The 18,390-nt window shown below is 34.2% G+C and overlaps 1 protein-coding gene across 2 annotated transcripts in view; it reads right to left on the bottom strand.

Annotated features, from left to right (window-relative positions):
* Dmd (dystrophin) overlaps positions 1-17,496 on the bottom strand; it is a 2,040,854-nt gene extending 2,023,358 nt beyond the window's left edge. For both annotated transcript variants that reach the window (XM_070040660.1, XM_070040663.1), the window contains exon 1: positions 17,308-17,496. Coding sequence is in view for 1 of the 2 variants with exons in the window: in XM_070040663.1 (XP_069896764.1) it covers positions 17,308-17,314 (7 nt within the window). In the remaining variant the exon portion in view is untranslated. The remainder of the gene's footprint in view (positions 1-17,307) is intronic.
* Positions 17,497-18,390: the final 894 nt, after the last annotated feature.

Raw genomic sequence — 18,390 nt, 5'->3', positions numbered from 1 at the left:
CCACTATTACATGAGAATGACTTTTCTAACCACCATCAGTGTATCCGGAGAAGAAATCTTTTCTGATTAATCTTTCAATTGTTTTCTGCACAGTACAATGGTACTTACATAGTTTGAACCCTTAAGAACTTACGAAATGGGTGATTTTTTTTAAGGTCCATCATGGGGCTTGAAATCTGGAGAACCTGGGCACTGTGCCTGACCTCTTCAGCTAAAGGTGAGCGCTCTACCTCTTGAGCCACAGGTTTTCTGGTGGTTAATTGGAATTAAGAGTCTCATGACCTTTCCTGCCCAGGCTGGCTTCAATTGATTCAGATCTCAGCCTCCTGAGTAGCTAGGATTAAAGGTGTGAGCCATGGGCACCTGGAATGAATGATTCTTGAGCTGGATAAATAATGGACAATAAAATGGGCCTTCTAAAACCACCAAGGTACTATTTAAATGCTGGTTTCCATCATGAACTCATTTTGACTAGTAGTTAACAGATTAACAAATGAAGTTTCCTAATTTATGATTGTCTTGTATCCAATGTTGATAATGAAAATGTGTATGGTTGGATATTCAGGCTTGCATTTACAAAATTTCAGTTACCATTAGCTATTCCCTGCTCGTGATTGCATATGTGAAGTACTCAGTTCTACAAGGACACAGTTGAAGTTGATATGGATAAAATGCAATACAGTGGGTTCTTCCATGTCTAAGAGTGGGAGCAGATCAAATTTGCATCAAATTATCCCATTAATTTGCACCCAGAATTCTTATACCTTTTGATTTTTATCCATGTTGGCCCCATAAGATTGCCTTAAAATAATGTATTTTATGTATGATTGAAGAATGTAATCTAGTATATTCTAATATATTCCACAAAGACAAATATATAGAATCTTTGTTATCCTTTCCATTTCATACACCATCAATACATATGGCTTTAAATAATGTCATTTTCTCCAAATAGTTCTGGAGAGATAATCTCAAAGTCTGTCATCTTCCTGTCATCTATTATAAAGTATATTGTAATTTTCTTTAACTATTTTTAATCTAATACTTCCATTTTTTTTCAGAAGACAAATCAAGGAACAGAATGGTAATGACTGGTACCCAATCACCACATGAAAAAGTAGGTATGCCATTCTGGCAGATTCCCTAACATCTAAGCCAAAGTGTCCTTAGACAATTGGCATCTTTATTTTCTCAATGGCATTTTCCTATGAGAAAAGTTATAACAGAAATAAATGAGAAAAAATTAAAATATAGTATGTTGTATTGGGTTGAGCTTCCACCAGAAGCCGACACAGAGAAGTACTAGATTACATATAACTTATTCTTCAGGTGATCACAGAAATAATGGTAAAAAAGCAGTAAATGAAATTAATAAAAGAATGAAGCCAGTAACGGGTGTGTTGACGAGCAGGTTGTCGGTGCTAAGCACTGATTTCTGTCACCTGGGAAACAAGAAACATGCCTTTCATATCACCTCCCATTTGTAAGATGTCAAAATAATTCCAATTAACATTAATTAAATATTTGAACTTTGTAGTTATATTAGAATGACCCTTATAAAATTTCACAACCTTGAGGATGTCATATTTTATGTTTGGAATATATTTATGATTTTAAAATGTGATCCTCCTTTAGTCAATCAAAAATATTAGCAGATTTCTCTACTTGGAAAATATGCCATCTTGGAATCACTACTAATGTGGTCCATATTGACATCATTAGATTGACTCAAATAGTGATGTGATTATTTGTATTATAATGTAGTCTATTCTGTCACTTTCCTCACATCCGTAAAAACAATGTTTATTAGATTCTGTTTGGGAGTAGGTACCAGAAGGAGGAGGAAGTGAAAGGAGAATGTGAACACGGTCAAAGTATTTACATATGCATATGACAAAAGAGCAATAAAACCTGTTGAAATTGTTCTATAAAAGAAGTAAGAGTATGAGGAGGAGGGGAATAGAGTGGGGGTAAATTTAACTAGGATGTAATGCATGCAAGTATGGAAATAGCACAATGAAAGCCTTTTGTACAACAAACATATGCTAATAAAGTGTAAAAATAGTGTTTATTCTAAATCTTTTTACATTCAAACTTATTAATTTTTCTCTTTGATTTATCTGATAGCACAAATGACTATTAATATAGGCTTATTTTTGGAAACATGGAAAGGAAAAAAATAATTATTCCAATGTCCTTTTAATATACAATTGTAGGTTTTGAGTTCATCTCCATTATTGCTTTTGGATTTATCTCCTACCTTTCTTTACCTTCTTTCAAGTACCTTGGTATTTCAAAAATCAGTATATTTATTCATAAACTATGTGACAAGCATCATCATGTTTTAATGTTTGTAAATGTAGTCACAAGGTTGGAAGTTTTGAATAATACAATAAAATATATCCCCTTCTTTACCTAATATAATCTCATAAATACTAGTTTCATTCACTAATAAATTTAATGCTATAATGTAAACAACTGATTTCTGTCAGCATCAATGTTTTTTTTAAACACAGTGCACTCAATTCCATGATACTGAAAGGACTGTATATAATGTCAATAAAGAATGAATAGAATAGCTAGGGAAAGCCTCAAAGTAAATAATTAAAAATACATAGTTTTTAGCATGTGGCTTCTTGTCACAGAGCACTGTGATTCTAAAGAATGAATACATTTCAAAATCAATGTTTTATATACTATTGCATCTTAGAGATTTTATTGTCTCATAAAAGGATTTAAGGACATTATAAAATAATGAATGTGCTTACTTCTCTATTAACTTTTTCTCACAAAGCTGTGAATTACAGGAAACGGGTATTAAAATGTTACATCATTTCACTCATCTTTACCATTCTTACTCTCTTTTCAAGCTGAGGTCATTTTCAGCATAGCAAATGAGTAGCTGTGGAGCATAGGCTGTAACCCAACCCACATTTGCTCTGCTTTCATGGTGGCCATTCATATACTCTCCTAGACCACTTGAAATCCTCCAGAAGATAGTTCTTCCATTTCTTATGAAAACTCAGTGGGGAAATGGAAGTAGCAAACAAACTTTTAACTTTCGGTCTACTGCACAATTACCATATTATACAGCACAATTGGGTGATTGCTATACTCCATCATTTTCTGAGAAAATAAGGGGAAAAAACCAGAATAGTTTTGCCCTGTATTTCTTCAACAATAATGCTAGTACTGACAGACTTCTTGAACTTAATGGTCAATTTATTCCTCTTTGCTTATTTTTTCTTTCTTTTCTTTTTATTTATTTAATTTTCTTTTTGGTCAGTCATGAGGCTTGAAGTCTGTGGCTGGGCTCTGTCCCTCAGCTCTTCAGCTCAAGGAGAGTTCTCTACCACTTGAGCCACAGCGCCACTTCCAGTTTTTGGTGGTTTATTGGAGATAAGAGTCTCACAGACTTTCCTGTCCAGGCTGGCTTTGAACCGTGATCCTCAGATCTCAGCCTCCTGAGTAGCTAGGATTATAGGCATGAGACACCAGCACCCAGAGAATCTTTTTGCCATCCTGAGGCTTGAACTCTGGGCCTGTGCACTGTCCCTGTGATCCTTTTGCCCAAGTCTAGGGTTCCAAAACTTGAGCCACAGTGTCACTTTTGGTTCTTTCTTAGATTTAATTGGATAAGAGTCTCACAGACTTTTCTGACCCTGCTGGCTTCAAACCATGTTCCTCAGATCTCAGCCTTCTGAGTAGCTAAGATTCCAGGAATGAGCCACTGGCACCAAGCTCAATTTACTCTTTCATGATTCCATTTGACCATCCCATTAAATTATTTATGTTATCTGAATACTTTCAATGCATAAGATTTCATGGGGATTCAATATTTAAAACAGAAATAATATAGAGTATATTATCACTATCATATTCCCATAACTACCCCAACTTCTAACACCATGGAATGGACACAATAGTAACTTAGCTCACTTATTTTCATAAACTGGTTGGTAACCACCTTGAAAAAGTACTGTGCCTTTACTACGGTTATTTACATAGTAAAAAAGAAAAATGTGATAGAAATGACACTACCAGAGAACACATAAAAATGTCTTACTGTCTAATTGTCAGCTGGCTGTATCACTCATTATAATACTAAGTAAAATTTGAGTCACTCCTTCCAGTAGTGCTGGATCAAAGGGTAAAGAATCAATGAGAAGTCTTTATATACAAATAATTCAAAATAAAGGCTACCTGATAAGTATAGTACAGCAAAGAAGTTCTAACGCAAGATGAAGAGGATGCTATGGTAGTAGACACAGGGGTACGTGATCCAGCCAAATGTGCAGAAGAGGCATTTTCTGTACAGTTATGGAAGATAATAAAGCATCCTACAAGTGAGTATACAAAAGAACTCCTTCAAAGAATGGAATGAGTCAACATTCTCTAAGGCACATGGCAGAGAAATCTGATACACTCAGAACTGCTTGTATGGATAGGATGGAGCACTTACTATTGTAGGTGAAATATTCAATATGGAAATAAACTACTATAATATAAATACTAAAAATATTTCACTTATGCCCTAAAAAGAACAAGCAATCAGTTGTAAATTGTAAACAAAAGTAAGATCTGACTGAGATAGCCTAGAAGCTTTATGAAGAGTCAACTGGTGAAAACATCAACTGCTATATCAAAAGGAACTTAGGATTCAAATATAAATTAGTTATACTGATCTGTGTGAAGGGGAAATAATCTCTCCTACCTTTCTTTCCTCACATGGTTCTTACTTGAATAAGATGAATATGAAATTATTTTGTTAACTGTAAAGATCTTTACACTTAAGGAATTAATATTATTAAATGCCTCTGAATTACAGGTCATAAGTTTAATTATAGTCCTGTTTGTACATATACATGAAATAACTATAATTCTGATTTTTTAAATGTTCTTGTTTTATTGATTAAAAGAAAAAAACATGAGTTAATTCATATGGATGCCAACTTCTAAGTGCAAGCACTTATGGGCTCGTGCTTTGCATGAAGTCAGGGAAATATGACAGGAGGACCAAGAACTAGAAGTAAGAGAGAGGGGAGCATACTGTTTCTTAGATGGTCAAAGAGTATTCCATGAATAGAAAGGAAAAATCTTTGGAATTAAAATATAGGAATAATAAGTCCTAGAATAGATTTCTGAGAAGAATTAAAATGTAAGACTCATAAGAGATTTGGCCTCTGAATGCACACAAAAAAATCCAGTTACAATCTAGGCTCCAAAATTTACTTATCAGTAGTTAAGTAGTTAAGTTGTTCAGTGATAAGACTTTACCAACAGGAGTACATTTATTTCAGTAAAATGAAAAACATCAAGGCAAAAGTACTACTACATAGACAAATCATTCAATGAGTTTAGATCAAGGTCACACTCTTAAGACCAGTGGTGGAAGCACTAAAGACAGGTAGCAACCCCAATCTGTATCACTAAATTTCTTTTTTTCATGAAACAAGGGAGATGTTTAGAATCAGAAAAATGTGGTTCAGATTCCACCCATCCACAATGATGAGCTTGAACTCACTGAGGCTCTGTTTCTAGATCTAGAAAATAGGGATAACAAAACATATTTTGGATCTGTTTAAGGAGTAGGGGAAATAATTCATAAAGCATGCACAGTACTATACCTAGCATACAAAATTTGTAAATAGAGTGTTACTATATTAGTAATTATGTCTTATAATCAGATTTTCCCATTTTTCAAAAAAATTAATAATCCTCTAAAGGAAAGCTGGATTTTCTTGAATTAGAACCAAATTTGGAATAATAGCCTAGAAGCAATAAATAGTAGAAGAAAATAGATATAATAACAAAGCTAAAAAAGTAAAAATAAAAAATAAATAAAAATAAAATGAAGCCCAGGGAAAATACAGATTAAATATTACATGGTGATGAGCTTCAACAGTTGCTTCATTAGCGTTTTTCTTTCACAGAATCAATTAAATTAATCATGCATCTCTCTGTCCTTGCTGTTTCAGTTACTATATCATCTCTTCCTTAGCCTTCTCAGACAAGGAGTTTGAGTCACCATATTAATGATGCTAAAGAGTACATGACTCAACAGGAAAAAGACCCTCTTACTTCAGTGTCAGGAGATTTATATTTCTAGTCTTACTACTAACTAGAAAAGACTCTAAGAAATGATGTTTTCTCTATGGGTCTCGGGTTTTCTCAAATTTCAAACTAAGACATAGGACTAAATATTCTATAGAGCTTCCAGATTAGAAATTTTAGGCTTCTACAATGATATATATTTAGAGATTTGCAAAACACATAATAAGTAGAGACACTAAAAAAGTACAAGACTCTTACATGTAAAAAGTAAGATATTATTCCAATAAAAATCTGTATCTGTATATAATAGGCTGTCTATAAAATATAACATTCATATGACCATTAAATACATAAAAGGGAAACATTATTGATTACACATGATAGAAATAAAACCCTCAATTCAGTACTATAACAATAGCCAGATGGCTAAAATTAAATACTAATGATGCCAAGCACTGGTAAAATATCCATAGATTACATTACATAATTGTAGTTAAATATTTATTTGTTTACCTGTCGTGAAAGTCTATTCAGCATTAGCTGCTTAAATATGAGCATTTGATCTAATGATTCTTGTAGTATTTGCATAAGATAAGTACATATGTGCCAAACACTGTACAATAGTCAGTGTAATATTATATGTTCAGAATTTCCAAATGCTGTCAATAGCAATGGCCAGCCAATTCAAATGGTCATCCAACACAAATAAACAATTTGTCATATGAAAATGATTCAAACACAGGTAAATACAAAATACTTTGGCTCAAAATATAATCCTTAGAAGAAAGCAACTAAAAGCAAGAGTACATATTGGCAGTGGGAACTACATAAATTTCAAAAACTGTTTTAATTTATGATGTGTCAGAAGTTATCATGGTACTTATCTTTGGAAGAACAGTGATGAGAAGGAGTAAGATTAGGGCTTTAAAAATGCTGTTAATATTGTTTAGTTGAGTTGAGTAATAGCTAAAGCCTCTTTACTCATTGGAAATTCACTAATCTGTACCTTTACCTATCTGTGCATATACATACACACATATATATATATTTCACATGAATTTGTGTTTATTAAATAGTTATAAAGATTAAGCTGTGGTGGACCTGTTGCAACAATGAGAAGTACAAGTTGTCATGTCCAAAACGAGCTTTACAACGTTGGTGCGGGGGGGGGGGGGGGGGGAGGAATGGGGGGGAAGGAGAAGGATTGGGATTGGGGGGGAGGGGGGAGGCTGGGAAGGGACGTGAAGGGTAAACAAAAGGAGGAGGCTGCAATGCTTGGTAAGAAATGTACGCATTATCCTGCCCATGTAATTGTAACCCCTCTGTACAGTATGTTCACAAATAAAATTAAAAAAAAAAAAAGATTGCTAAACTTAAATTAGGTCCCCATCTCAGCTAGGCAAAAATGCAAGGGAAAAAAATAGTTTTGTAACACTATTAATCACCTCTCCTTTCATATGAAAAATAAATATGCTAAACTTCTCACTCTAAAAAAAAAAAGATTAAGCTGTGTAAATATCCTTTTCTTTTTTTGCGGGGGGGGGGGGGGGAAGGTCGGGTCATGGGGCCTGAACTCTGGGCCTGGGCACGGTCCCTCAGCTCTTCAGTTCAAGGCTAGCATTCTACCACTTGAGCCACAGTGCCACTTCTGGTTTTTTTTTTTATTTTTTCTGCTTATTTGGTGCTGAGGAATTGAACCCAGGGCCTCATGCATGCAAGGCAAGTGCTCTAACACTGAGCCACCTTCCCAGCCCATGATCCTTTTCTTAATAATGAAAAATTAATTATACTATTAATTGATGATGGAAGGAAACTTTCCTTGTTAGTTTAGGTATAAATTACTTCAGAGTCACACACACACACACACACACACACACACACACACACGGAGAAGAGAGGAGAAGGATGAAGAAAGAGGAAATAGGAAGAAAGTAAAAGAGGGAGAGACATCCTATATTAAGCAATTTTATTCAGAGAGGTGGATTGATGGGGACATAGAGAGACTGACTTTTGAACATGGTAACTCTTTAGAAAAATGTCCTGGTTATCTTTAATTCCAATTAAAATGCAAACTTATATCTCTTTAATTTCCTAAGAAGGGTCACAAGTGGATCTAAAGTCCAATTAAATTGGAGAATGAAGTCAGATGAAACCTTAGTGTTTAACACAATTTTCCTCTTGTTAAAGGTCTATATAGCAACAGGCCTACACTATAGAAAATATTGTCCTTTTAGTCCTCCTTTATAATCTCTGGCTCTGTGATTAGTGTAACTTTAAAAATAGGTGAGACATTTATAGTTCACTCCTAATTAAAGATAGGTAAAATTATTAAGATAAAATAATGCAGAAAAAAACTCTCTAAAAGATATTTAGGGAAGACTTTCTGGGGATAAGTGTGTATAAACTACCAATGAGAGGTAATGTATTATTTTCAAAACCTCCCAAGAGAAAGTTTGCTTAGCCATATTCACTGTAGCTTTTAAAATGTTTAATCTCATTTTCTGCAATTGACTGGTGCAATAGTTTAAACGCTTTCCTCTAGGTTTCATTCTGTTGCAACTTAGCAGCAGCTGTTAGGCCTGCTTCTCCTTATTTAAAGTGACCCTTCCAATATGCCATCTCACCCTTTACTTTGAATTCCTAGTTCTCACTGAATTTGCTTTATTTCTTTCAGCTATCATTTTGCTCTTTGAAGAACTCACCAGTTCTTCCAGATCACTTCAAACTAGGGACTCTGGAAGCCTCTGGCTCATTCCTAAATCAGCTTTTTTTGTGGTTGTTCTGGATTCTCAGCAGCTGCTCTCTGGTAAGCTGTCACTGTACATCTTTTCCTTTTCTCATCCATATAAAGCACATTCATCTGTAAATTCCTCAGGGACCATGTCTTAGTAATCTTGCTCGAGCACTATGCCTGGTATTTAGAATTCATCGATAAATATTTGTTGCTTGAATGGAAAGCAATAGAAATAACCTAGCACTTCAGTCAGTGGGGGCTGATGGAGAAATGGACTTTGTCTCTTGCCACAGTGGCCACCAAAACCAGTCAATGAATGGTTCAGTAGCCAAAAGCAGAGGCATTTGTCATTTCTACTCTCTAAATTAATGTTTTCATCATAGGTGGCTCTTACTCAATCTACAACTTTTCATACTTGTCACAGAAAATAAATGAGTCTCATGGCTATCATAAAATCCGTATAATATCAGGTTAGCATTAGTGTTGCTTTTCATAATCCATGTTACTGTTCCTGTACTGGATAATTCTACTAATAATATATACCAAGACATCTCTGCTACCAAATCACAATGTGTTGTTCATCCGCATGGTTTATCCTGGGAGTATTTTACAATCAATGGTAACAATGCCATGACTAAAGCAGAATGATCCTGATAAGTTTTTCTTACTACTTTGGCTTTATAGTAACCCTGTCTTCAAATTGAAAATAATATCACCTGTCTTGTGGAAAGCAGGTAGGTACCATGTCCCTCCAACTATATATGTACTATAATTTCTTACTGCCCACCTTCTCCATAAACATGTCTTTGGAAGGACTTTTCCTCATCTTTATTTCCCACAGACTTTTTTTTTTTTGGGTCCGGTCGTGGAGCTTGAACTCTGGGCCTGGACACTGTCCCTCAACTCTTCAGCTCAAGGCTAGCACTCTACCACTTGAGCCACAGCGCCACTTCCGGCTTTTTTTTCTTTTTGCTTATGTGGTGCTGAGGAATCAAACCCAGGGCCTCATGCATGCAAGGCAAGCGCTCTACCACTGAGCCACCTTCCCAGCCCCTTCCCACAAACTTTTTGTCTAGACAATGTTTTTACACATTTGCTTATTCTCAGTGCAATTGAGGCTGTAGTAAACTCAAAGTCCAACAAAATTAAGTTGCTGGAAAATAATCACACTACAAATATATTTTGTATAATTATACTTGACGATGAAGTCAAGCTTCCAAAGACAATGTATTATGCTTGGTGTTTAAAGTACCTTGACTTTATTCAAAAATTGCATTTCACATTGTAATTAATTACAATGTATTGATTGAAATGTAAATAAAAATTTTTAAACAATTGCTTTCTAAAAATATCAAAGATGGCATTGAAATATTATTGCTAGCTATTTTTTCATTTAATTTAAATCCAGAAGACAGTCTTATCCTTTATTAATATCCACTCATACTGGATTAAATTTGTTAAAAGTTATTTTATCTGCAAATATAATCTATACATCTCTCAAGATTAGAATATAAACCTTGGAAAGGCTGAGATAATTTAAAGTTTTGAAAGCCATGGCTTGTGATTAATAAATATTAAATGAATATTTGCTAATTTAATCTTACAAAATATCATTTGAAATGGATCTGTTTTAATCCCCCAAATATTAATTTTCCTTGAACAATTTATGAATTTTCACTCACTTGCAATAATTTCATTATTTATCTTAGCTGATCCTAACAAATACCATGAAAATAATGAAACTCCAAACACCCATGTTAACATTGAAAATATATGTAAAAGGTTTATACTAAGCTAATCACCCCTCTTCTATGACTTATATATTCTTGTAGGACATATAAACAGAAAACATTTTAAATATTTCAAATATTTTAGAAAAGTCAAGTATTTTTAAAATTGTTAGTTCATTGTTTTTCATGCATGTGTATGTGTATGTGTATGCATGTGTGTGTGTGTGTGTGTGTGTGTGTGTGTGTGTGTGTGTGTATGTGTCTGTCTGTCTGTCTGTCTGTCTGTCTGTCTGTGTCTGAATCCGTGTCTGTGTGGTTCTCAGGATCAAATCCAGGGTCTCACAAGGTAAACTCACTCTACTCCTGAGCTATACCCTGGATTTGTTTTTCTTCTAATAAAAAATAAAACTTTCAAATCATAAATGAACTCAGAATTTTTCATAAATTCAGTTGTCAAACAGTACTGGTTGTCAAACTCATTTCTAGTCTTTAGAAGAAACAACATAGAAGAATACCTGGGAAGGGCAGTGTCCTCTCGTAATTCCCTGAGAAGCTTGGTGATTATGAGGAATGCCAACCAAGGTTCAATACTGTAACCCTTGGATTCAGGGAAAAGAAAGTCCATTAAAAGATCAAGATCTTTGGTAGAAATAACAAGAACTAAATTTGCCAGAAGTAGAGCCTTTTTCTTATCAATTTCAGGCATGCAGTAATCTTTTATTCTACATAGTAAAGAGCAATACAACCAAGATGAAAAGCTGTGTGACTACAATTGTATAAAACTGACAATTGAAAAACAATACTTTTTAAAAAGAATCCTTTAAAAATTCTTAAAAAGAATCCTCTAAAAGACTTCATTTGGATCTTGGTTGTTCTTTCACTTTGAGACACATTAAGAGAAAGTGAAATTATTTTCAAACACAAAAATGCTCTCTTGTGACAACTTTTCTCAGTTGCCTCTTTTGCCTTTCCCTAGCTTTATATTCCGTATCCTTGAGCCTCTTTCATCACTCCATATTCCTGAGCCATAGGAAGAATTTCCTTCAGACCCATAAGCCTTGTATCTGTTACCATAGAGACAGGCATCACAAGGTAGCTTTTTCAGTAACATTCTCATGGAAATAAAATTAAAATCCTATGGATTTTACAGGAATTTCTGAGGTACCAGTGAGCAGAAATGATATCCTCACCTAGAAAAATAATTCAAGGATTTTACTTTTACATTGAAGAATTATGAAGATTATAAAATGTGATATTAAGTCCAGAATGCTTTAATTTTATGCTCAGAATCTGATTGTGGTTTCTCCCATGATTTGAAAAAAACTTCTCTTTTGTCTCTATGTTAAGGAAACGATTTCATATTTCATAAATATCTTATGTTTAACATCATTCTAGCATGTCTTTATCAATTGTTTACCAACAATATCAACTCTTATAGTGCATTTATTTTTATCCTGTTATTCTTTTATCTCTTCTAGAACATATTTGATCAAGAACAGTATCTTCTTACTTCTTATAAAGACTCTCTCTCCATAACTCTGCAATGTAAAAACTTCTTTTGAGACTCTACAGACTTAAAAATATAGAAAAAGGGGTAGTTACAAGGTTTAAACTACTTTCACTCAGTTTGCAGACATTAACTTCTATGCTTTGTCTCCTGCAAACACACCAGAGCTGAATAGCAGGAATAAAGTAACTTAAAGTTAGGAAATAGGTCATTTCAGCCAGATCAATGGGCTTAGACAAAGCTTACACAGACATATTACTTAGGCATATTACATGTTAATTAGACATGTTACATATGGAAGTGACTGAAGAGACATCAAAATTCCTTATAACAATAATAAACAAAATTTCTTGACAAATAAAATGTTTCAACAGGTTATCAGCCAAAATGGGCCCATCTTTAACCATCAGACTATCTACCTGAATCACAATTCTAGTATTTTTTATATTTTTGTTAATGTTTATATTGTGAAAATACTGTACAGAGGGGTTACAGTTACATGAGCAAGATAATGAGTACATTTCTTATCAACACACACAAAAAAACTGTGCATGTCTTAATTTTTGTTGTGGTCTTCAGCTGGTATCTATTGTGACTTTAGTTTTTGAGATACTTGAGTCAATAGAAAGCAGCAAAGTTTTCTTATAGTACAGAGATGAATTCAGCAAACTTCTTCTATGTATGGTTTGATAGGAAATATTTTGTCTTTGTGGCCTACATAGCCTGTCACAAATTCTGCCCAGTTCAACATGAAGTCAACCACAGATTATAAGAAAACAAATATGTGCGAATGTCTCCCAATAAAACTTTATAGACATTTATGTTGGAATTTCATTTATTATTATTTCATTTATTATTTTAACTTTATGTGTGTCTCAAGATGTGTTACTTGTAGGCCATAATTGACTAACCCCTTGTGTGGATGACTTGAGTCACAGAAGCACTCACACTAATATTTGAGAAGGAGAATCATTTTCTCATGAGATGATTAGACTTCTAGACACTTAAGAGTGACAAATTATCTCGGCTATCTTCTTCAATTTCCCTTTAGTGAAGGAGCTCTTAGCACTTAACATGTTAGGAACAAGAAGTACAGCAGTGCACAGAGTAGTCAATCCCTGCTTACACCATTAATTGAAACTTTTTTTTGCTTTTCAGCCAGAGAAGTGCAAATGAGTCTAAACCCTTGTGTACTTTGTAGCTCATCCAATAGCGGGAATCAGCTTAATTTTTCATTATTTCTTTTCCACTATACATTCTTCATCTTTTCAATTTTCTACTGAGTTCAATGCCCCCTTGAAAGTAATAGATTCCTAGAATCTTTCAGCATTCATACACTTTTTACTTCACATATTTCCAAATATTAAAACTTCCCCTTATACAATGGTAGCTCTCTAAAGAATATTCTAAAATGTGTTCTTTTTTGTTTTTTTGTTCTTCAGGATACATGTCCAACAATGTTTACTTCATTGTAGTTTTATGGCACTTGAGAGCATAATTGATACTAAGATTATAGCCAACAAATAATTAACTATAACAAATTGCTGTTCACTTTTAACTTTTTCATATTCTGTACTTGGTAGATTAATTTTTTAAATTTTAGCATAATATGCTAAACATAGTCCTATTAATTTTGTTTTGAGCCTCATCACAGGTTTTTAGTAGTCACAACCCTTGATACTCATGTAATTTACATATATTTGTTCTCCTTCTCAACTAGGCATCGATTGGTATCTTCCTTCAGATTTTGGAAATTAAATCAGGGCAAAAGACAAAATTACAAGACAACACAGAAATTAGATGAAAGCTGGATGAAGCCATATTTATGAAATAACCCCATATTCCTATGAAGACCCCACCCTGGTTTGCAATGTTTTATTGCTGGCATACCAAAGATAAAGTAATAGAGCAGTCTGATTTATGTAAGAGACTACTATATCAACACCAACTAGTTCTTTATCCTGACCATGTGTGTCTTATAAATATCCTCATCAAACTTCATGTTAAAGTACTGATAATATTGGAAGATCATTGTTTTTGTCGATGTTTCACTCTTCTAAACAACCCCATCTTCCATCGAACTCTTAGATACTCCCAATAAGGGAAAACATTGCTTTTTTGGTGGAAATAATTGTTTCCAATTCTTTACTTCCCCCATTTTAACTATGGACTTGTTCTTTATCATATCTGTTCATTAATGTTATAACAAGTTAAGAATACTCTTGTAGTCTTTTTAAACAGTTTAGAAACAATCTTAAGGGTGTGTGTGTGTGTGTGTGTGTGTGTGTGTGTGTGTGTGTGTGTGTGTGTTTGTGTGTGTGTGTGTGTGTGTGTGTGTGCTTAAATGCTTTTTGGTTTTGTTTGCTCTCTCAAGAGGTAGATGAGACAGGAGAATGGCAGAATAACAGGATGGAGCAAGCTTCTCAGGATAAACATTTCAAAGCATATTTTGTAACTGATAGTGTCTCTCCAGGCTTGAAAAGCCACACACCTGAAAGGCAACTACTATATCATATGCAGGGGAGTTCATCTGACAGAGTCATCACTAGAAGGAAACCAAGGGTTATTTTTTGAAATTAAAAAAATATGATACACAATAATATCTTCTCCCTAAAAAGTTGTGTTTTTTGTTGTTGTTGTTGTTTTTGTTTTAACTATAAATGCCTTGAGTGAGGGGAAGAATCTGGGTTTGTGGAAAATTTGGGGGGGAAAAACCTATGTAGACTTATAAAAGTCATCAATTCTTTATTAAAAATATATTCAAATGGCTAAAACCTATTTCATTTAGTCCTACATCTTCTTAACTTTTTTTTCATTCTTATGCATTTCTTCTTCTCCTTCCCTCCTTTTCAATCACCCCTGAAACCAAAGAATTAACCAGTTGAGATTTAGATACTTCCCACGGTCTCATCACTTTGCATGCTAGAGTCAGAAATATCGATGAGCATTTCTAACTCTTACACTGTGTTTATCAGAAAGGGTAAGCCTGCTCTTCAGGTGTGTGTCCCAAAGCCTTTAAGATTTCATTAATAATCAACAGCTGGTGCCACCTAGTGTCTGTCTTTTCCATTCATCAATGGAATTAAATAGAGAGCACTTTCTAGTCACTAACAAAGCAAGCCTAAACTACAAACTAACAAACAAAACCCACACTTGGGGAAGTCCAGTAGCCGATTTAAATTATACTATCTTCATTGAATGAAAAACGTTTTTTTTTCCTTTTTGTAAGTAACTATGGTAACAGGAGCGCAAAGCTAGCCGGAAACTCACATGCTTTTTCTTTTCCCCCACGGAGGACAATTCACAAAGAATAATCCTACTAAAGAAGCAATGTTAAAGAGTTTTTTTTTTCCAAACTTGAATTGTCACTTAAAATAGCTACAAAAAGTTAGATGAAATTAAAAGATGAACGGTACAGTTTAAACAACAGTGTGGACACAGCTGTGTTTTGTCAACCCACCCAAATTAACCCTATATGATTTAGATGCACAATTCTGCCAGTCTTTTAGCTCTTGAAAGATTAACCAAGTATGGTAACAAGTATACAAAAACATATACAGTAACCAAAAGTATTACAAGGAAATAATAAGATTGTCCAAGCCACATTGTTAAAAATATCTCTTGCTGCTAAAATTACACATTCTCAAAACTATTTTCCCTGCCACACATATGAATTATAAATGATATAGTCAGCAACAGAAATGTATGCTTCAAGGTTAAAAAGTACTCATCCAAATCCCCATTTTTCAAAACACATGTTAGTAAATACTTCGGATGAATACAAGCAAGTATAATTGTCTATCAGTAACTAATCAGTTGCTTGATATTTAAATACATGTTGTTTAACTCAGTCTTCCTAAGAGGAATACGTAATTGAAAAACATGGACTAACATTCAGGGGAAAAAAAAGTTACATAACAGCCAGTAGTGTTCCTTAACCATGCTGATTGGGAAATTACCATTACTATAAAAAAAAGTCACAGGGCAAAGGAGTAGTACCCTGTACACTGAAAGGTCAAGTTAGATGTTCATATATAAGAGTCTATTAACTTGGATAATTTAGCTTCTCAGACTAACTGGGGAGATAGAGTAGAGAGCTAAAGATGCTATATTATATATTTAATAATCATGCTTTCTTACTCAGAAAAATATATTTCTATATTATTTGACGTTTATTTTAAGTAGTCACTTGTTAAAAACAGCTTTGAATATTTTTTTAGCCTAGTGGTGATAAAAATAATTTCAGTATGTTCTGTCCCCATGACAGTGTATGAAGATAGTATATAAAAACGATGCATAGTTTCAAAAAACAAAAGAGCTTAAATTGTTCCCCTTTTCCCTAAAACTTTCTTTTGGAGCTAGATACAGTGCATGTGCACATTCCATTTGTTTAAAAGTACGTAGAGTTATAATTCACTGACAGAAAGAAATATTGCAAAACAGAAAAAGGGTTCTAAAAATTGTACGCAGACAAGAAAGAATATAAAGTAAAAGTCATTAAGGTTCTAAACAAATAAATAAGTGCTCCAATTTGAAATACTTTATCTTTTTTTCTGTCATTTCCCATTAACAGCTTTCAAAGCCCTCTCTGAAACAAGCTGATATAGAGAAATTAAGAGCAGTAATCAAGCGAGAAATGATAGACCAGCTGGGTCGACATCAACTTGGCAAAACGTGAATACAGTTCAATAGCTGAAACAGATGCTAGAGTTGTTGAAAAACCCTGCAGGAGATATTGATATATTTCCTTCATATAATGCAGAATGACTGAATAAATGTCAAAGGTAGAAATTGATGAGGCAAAATGACTGACAGCCAAACTCCTTATAAAACAGAAACCAAGTCTAAAAATTTCCAACCTATCCAAACATTGTACACATTATCATTTCTTTGGATGTCGGAATATGCCAATATATCAATCAGTCCTTGCAAGTAAATTACATATAACTGAGCTAGGGTAGATTTCCCCATAGATTTCCCTTCCTGTTATCATCTACCTGGAGAAACCTCGACTCTTGAAAAATACTTTATTCTAAAATCTTCTAACACTGATTTCTATCCCAGAAGTGCTTCCCAGAGGTTGTAGGCAAGCACACCCCCCAAAAATCTAACGCAGCACAAGGTAATTTTAAAATCCATTCTGTAAAAGCAACACTGTTTGCAGAGTTTGAAGAGCTCGGCAACAAACCCCAGCTACCAACAGCTGCTTGTTCAAACATATGCTTTGTCATGGTCAGCTTCTAATTGTATTCATAATGATGTAATAGCTTTAATAATCCTACCTTCCATGCCAGCTGTTTTTCCTGTCACTCCATCATGCCAATAAGTTGGCTGCTGTAACAAATCAAGATAGTGCAAAACAGCATCTTTCTCCTGATTCTGTCATCTTCCTGAAAGCATTCTATTACTGCCGACTGCTGGGAACCAGAAAGTCTATTTGAATTCCAACAGCTCCCCTTTCGCATGATTCAAGTTAGGTTAGGTGGGCATGCCTAACATGATTCTCTCAGTCATTTATTATGCAGCTGCTACAACATCGGTGTGGTAACCACTCTGACTATCTGATACGTCAGTCGAACAAAACCTACACCTCGGAGCAAACACATGAGCCAGAGCAGCGTTCTGCATTTAACGAGCATTCTTCCTGCCTAAAAACAGTGGATCTGCAAATCTCTTTCAGTGTCTATTCACTCCTCAGTACAGAGGAAAAGCAAAGCGTTTGGCTTAAATTCCTTTCCTAACTATACCTAGAGTTCCTTTTCACACATGATATAATTCAGAATGAAATTTGGGCTTAATTTAACTTATTTTTCCAGCCCTTTAAGGGTGAAACCTCCCGTTCGGTTTGTACTTTTGAAATTCAAAGATCGAGGGCTCAGCTCCACATCTCTCAGCTTTATCATAAAATACAGCATGCACTTTCTCAAATGGTATTTGTCTCTCGTGATTCCAAGGAATAATTCCAAATAAGAGGATTAAAAAGTAAAGACTATACCATCTAATCTGCACATTGGAGACATTTAAAATCTTTTACTCTACGTGCTTCTCCAAAGCGGGGGAGGGGGGGCGAGAAAAATATACTTGAAAAGATAAACTTAACGAGTGAGTACTGTCTTCACAAACTAGGAAACCAAATTACCTGATCTCCTGTACAACTTGTTTCGAAAGTAATTAACTGCTATTTCAAGAAAATAAACATTGTCTTTTAAAAATTCTTTTTATGAGTCAATACTTTATAAGAAGAAATGATCATTGCCATGAATCTATACAGTATTTTTTTTTCTAAAACGTCTAAATATGTCTCTCTCTTGTGGGCACTAATATGTATAGCTTGAAACTGTAACACCAGGAATTTAAAGCATTTC

This window comes from Dipodomys merriami, unplaced genomic scaffold (assembly GCF_024711535.1).
Source record: "Dipodomys merriami isolate MVZ:Mamm:240054 unplaced genomic scaffold, mDipMer1.0.p SCAF_3, whole genome shotgun sequence".
Taxonomy (NCBI): Eukaryota; Metazoa; Chordata; class Mammalia; order Rodentia; family Heteromyidae; genus Dipodomys; species Dipodomys merriami.
This window is presented reverse-complemented; position numbering and strand designations above follow the sequence as displayed.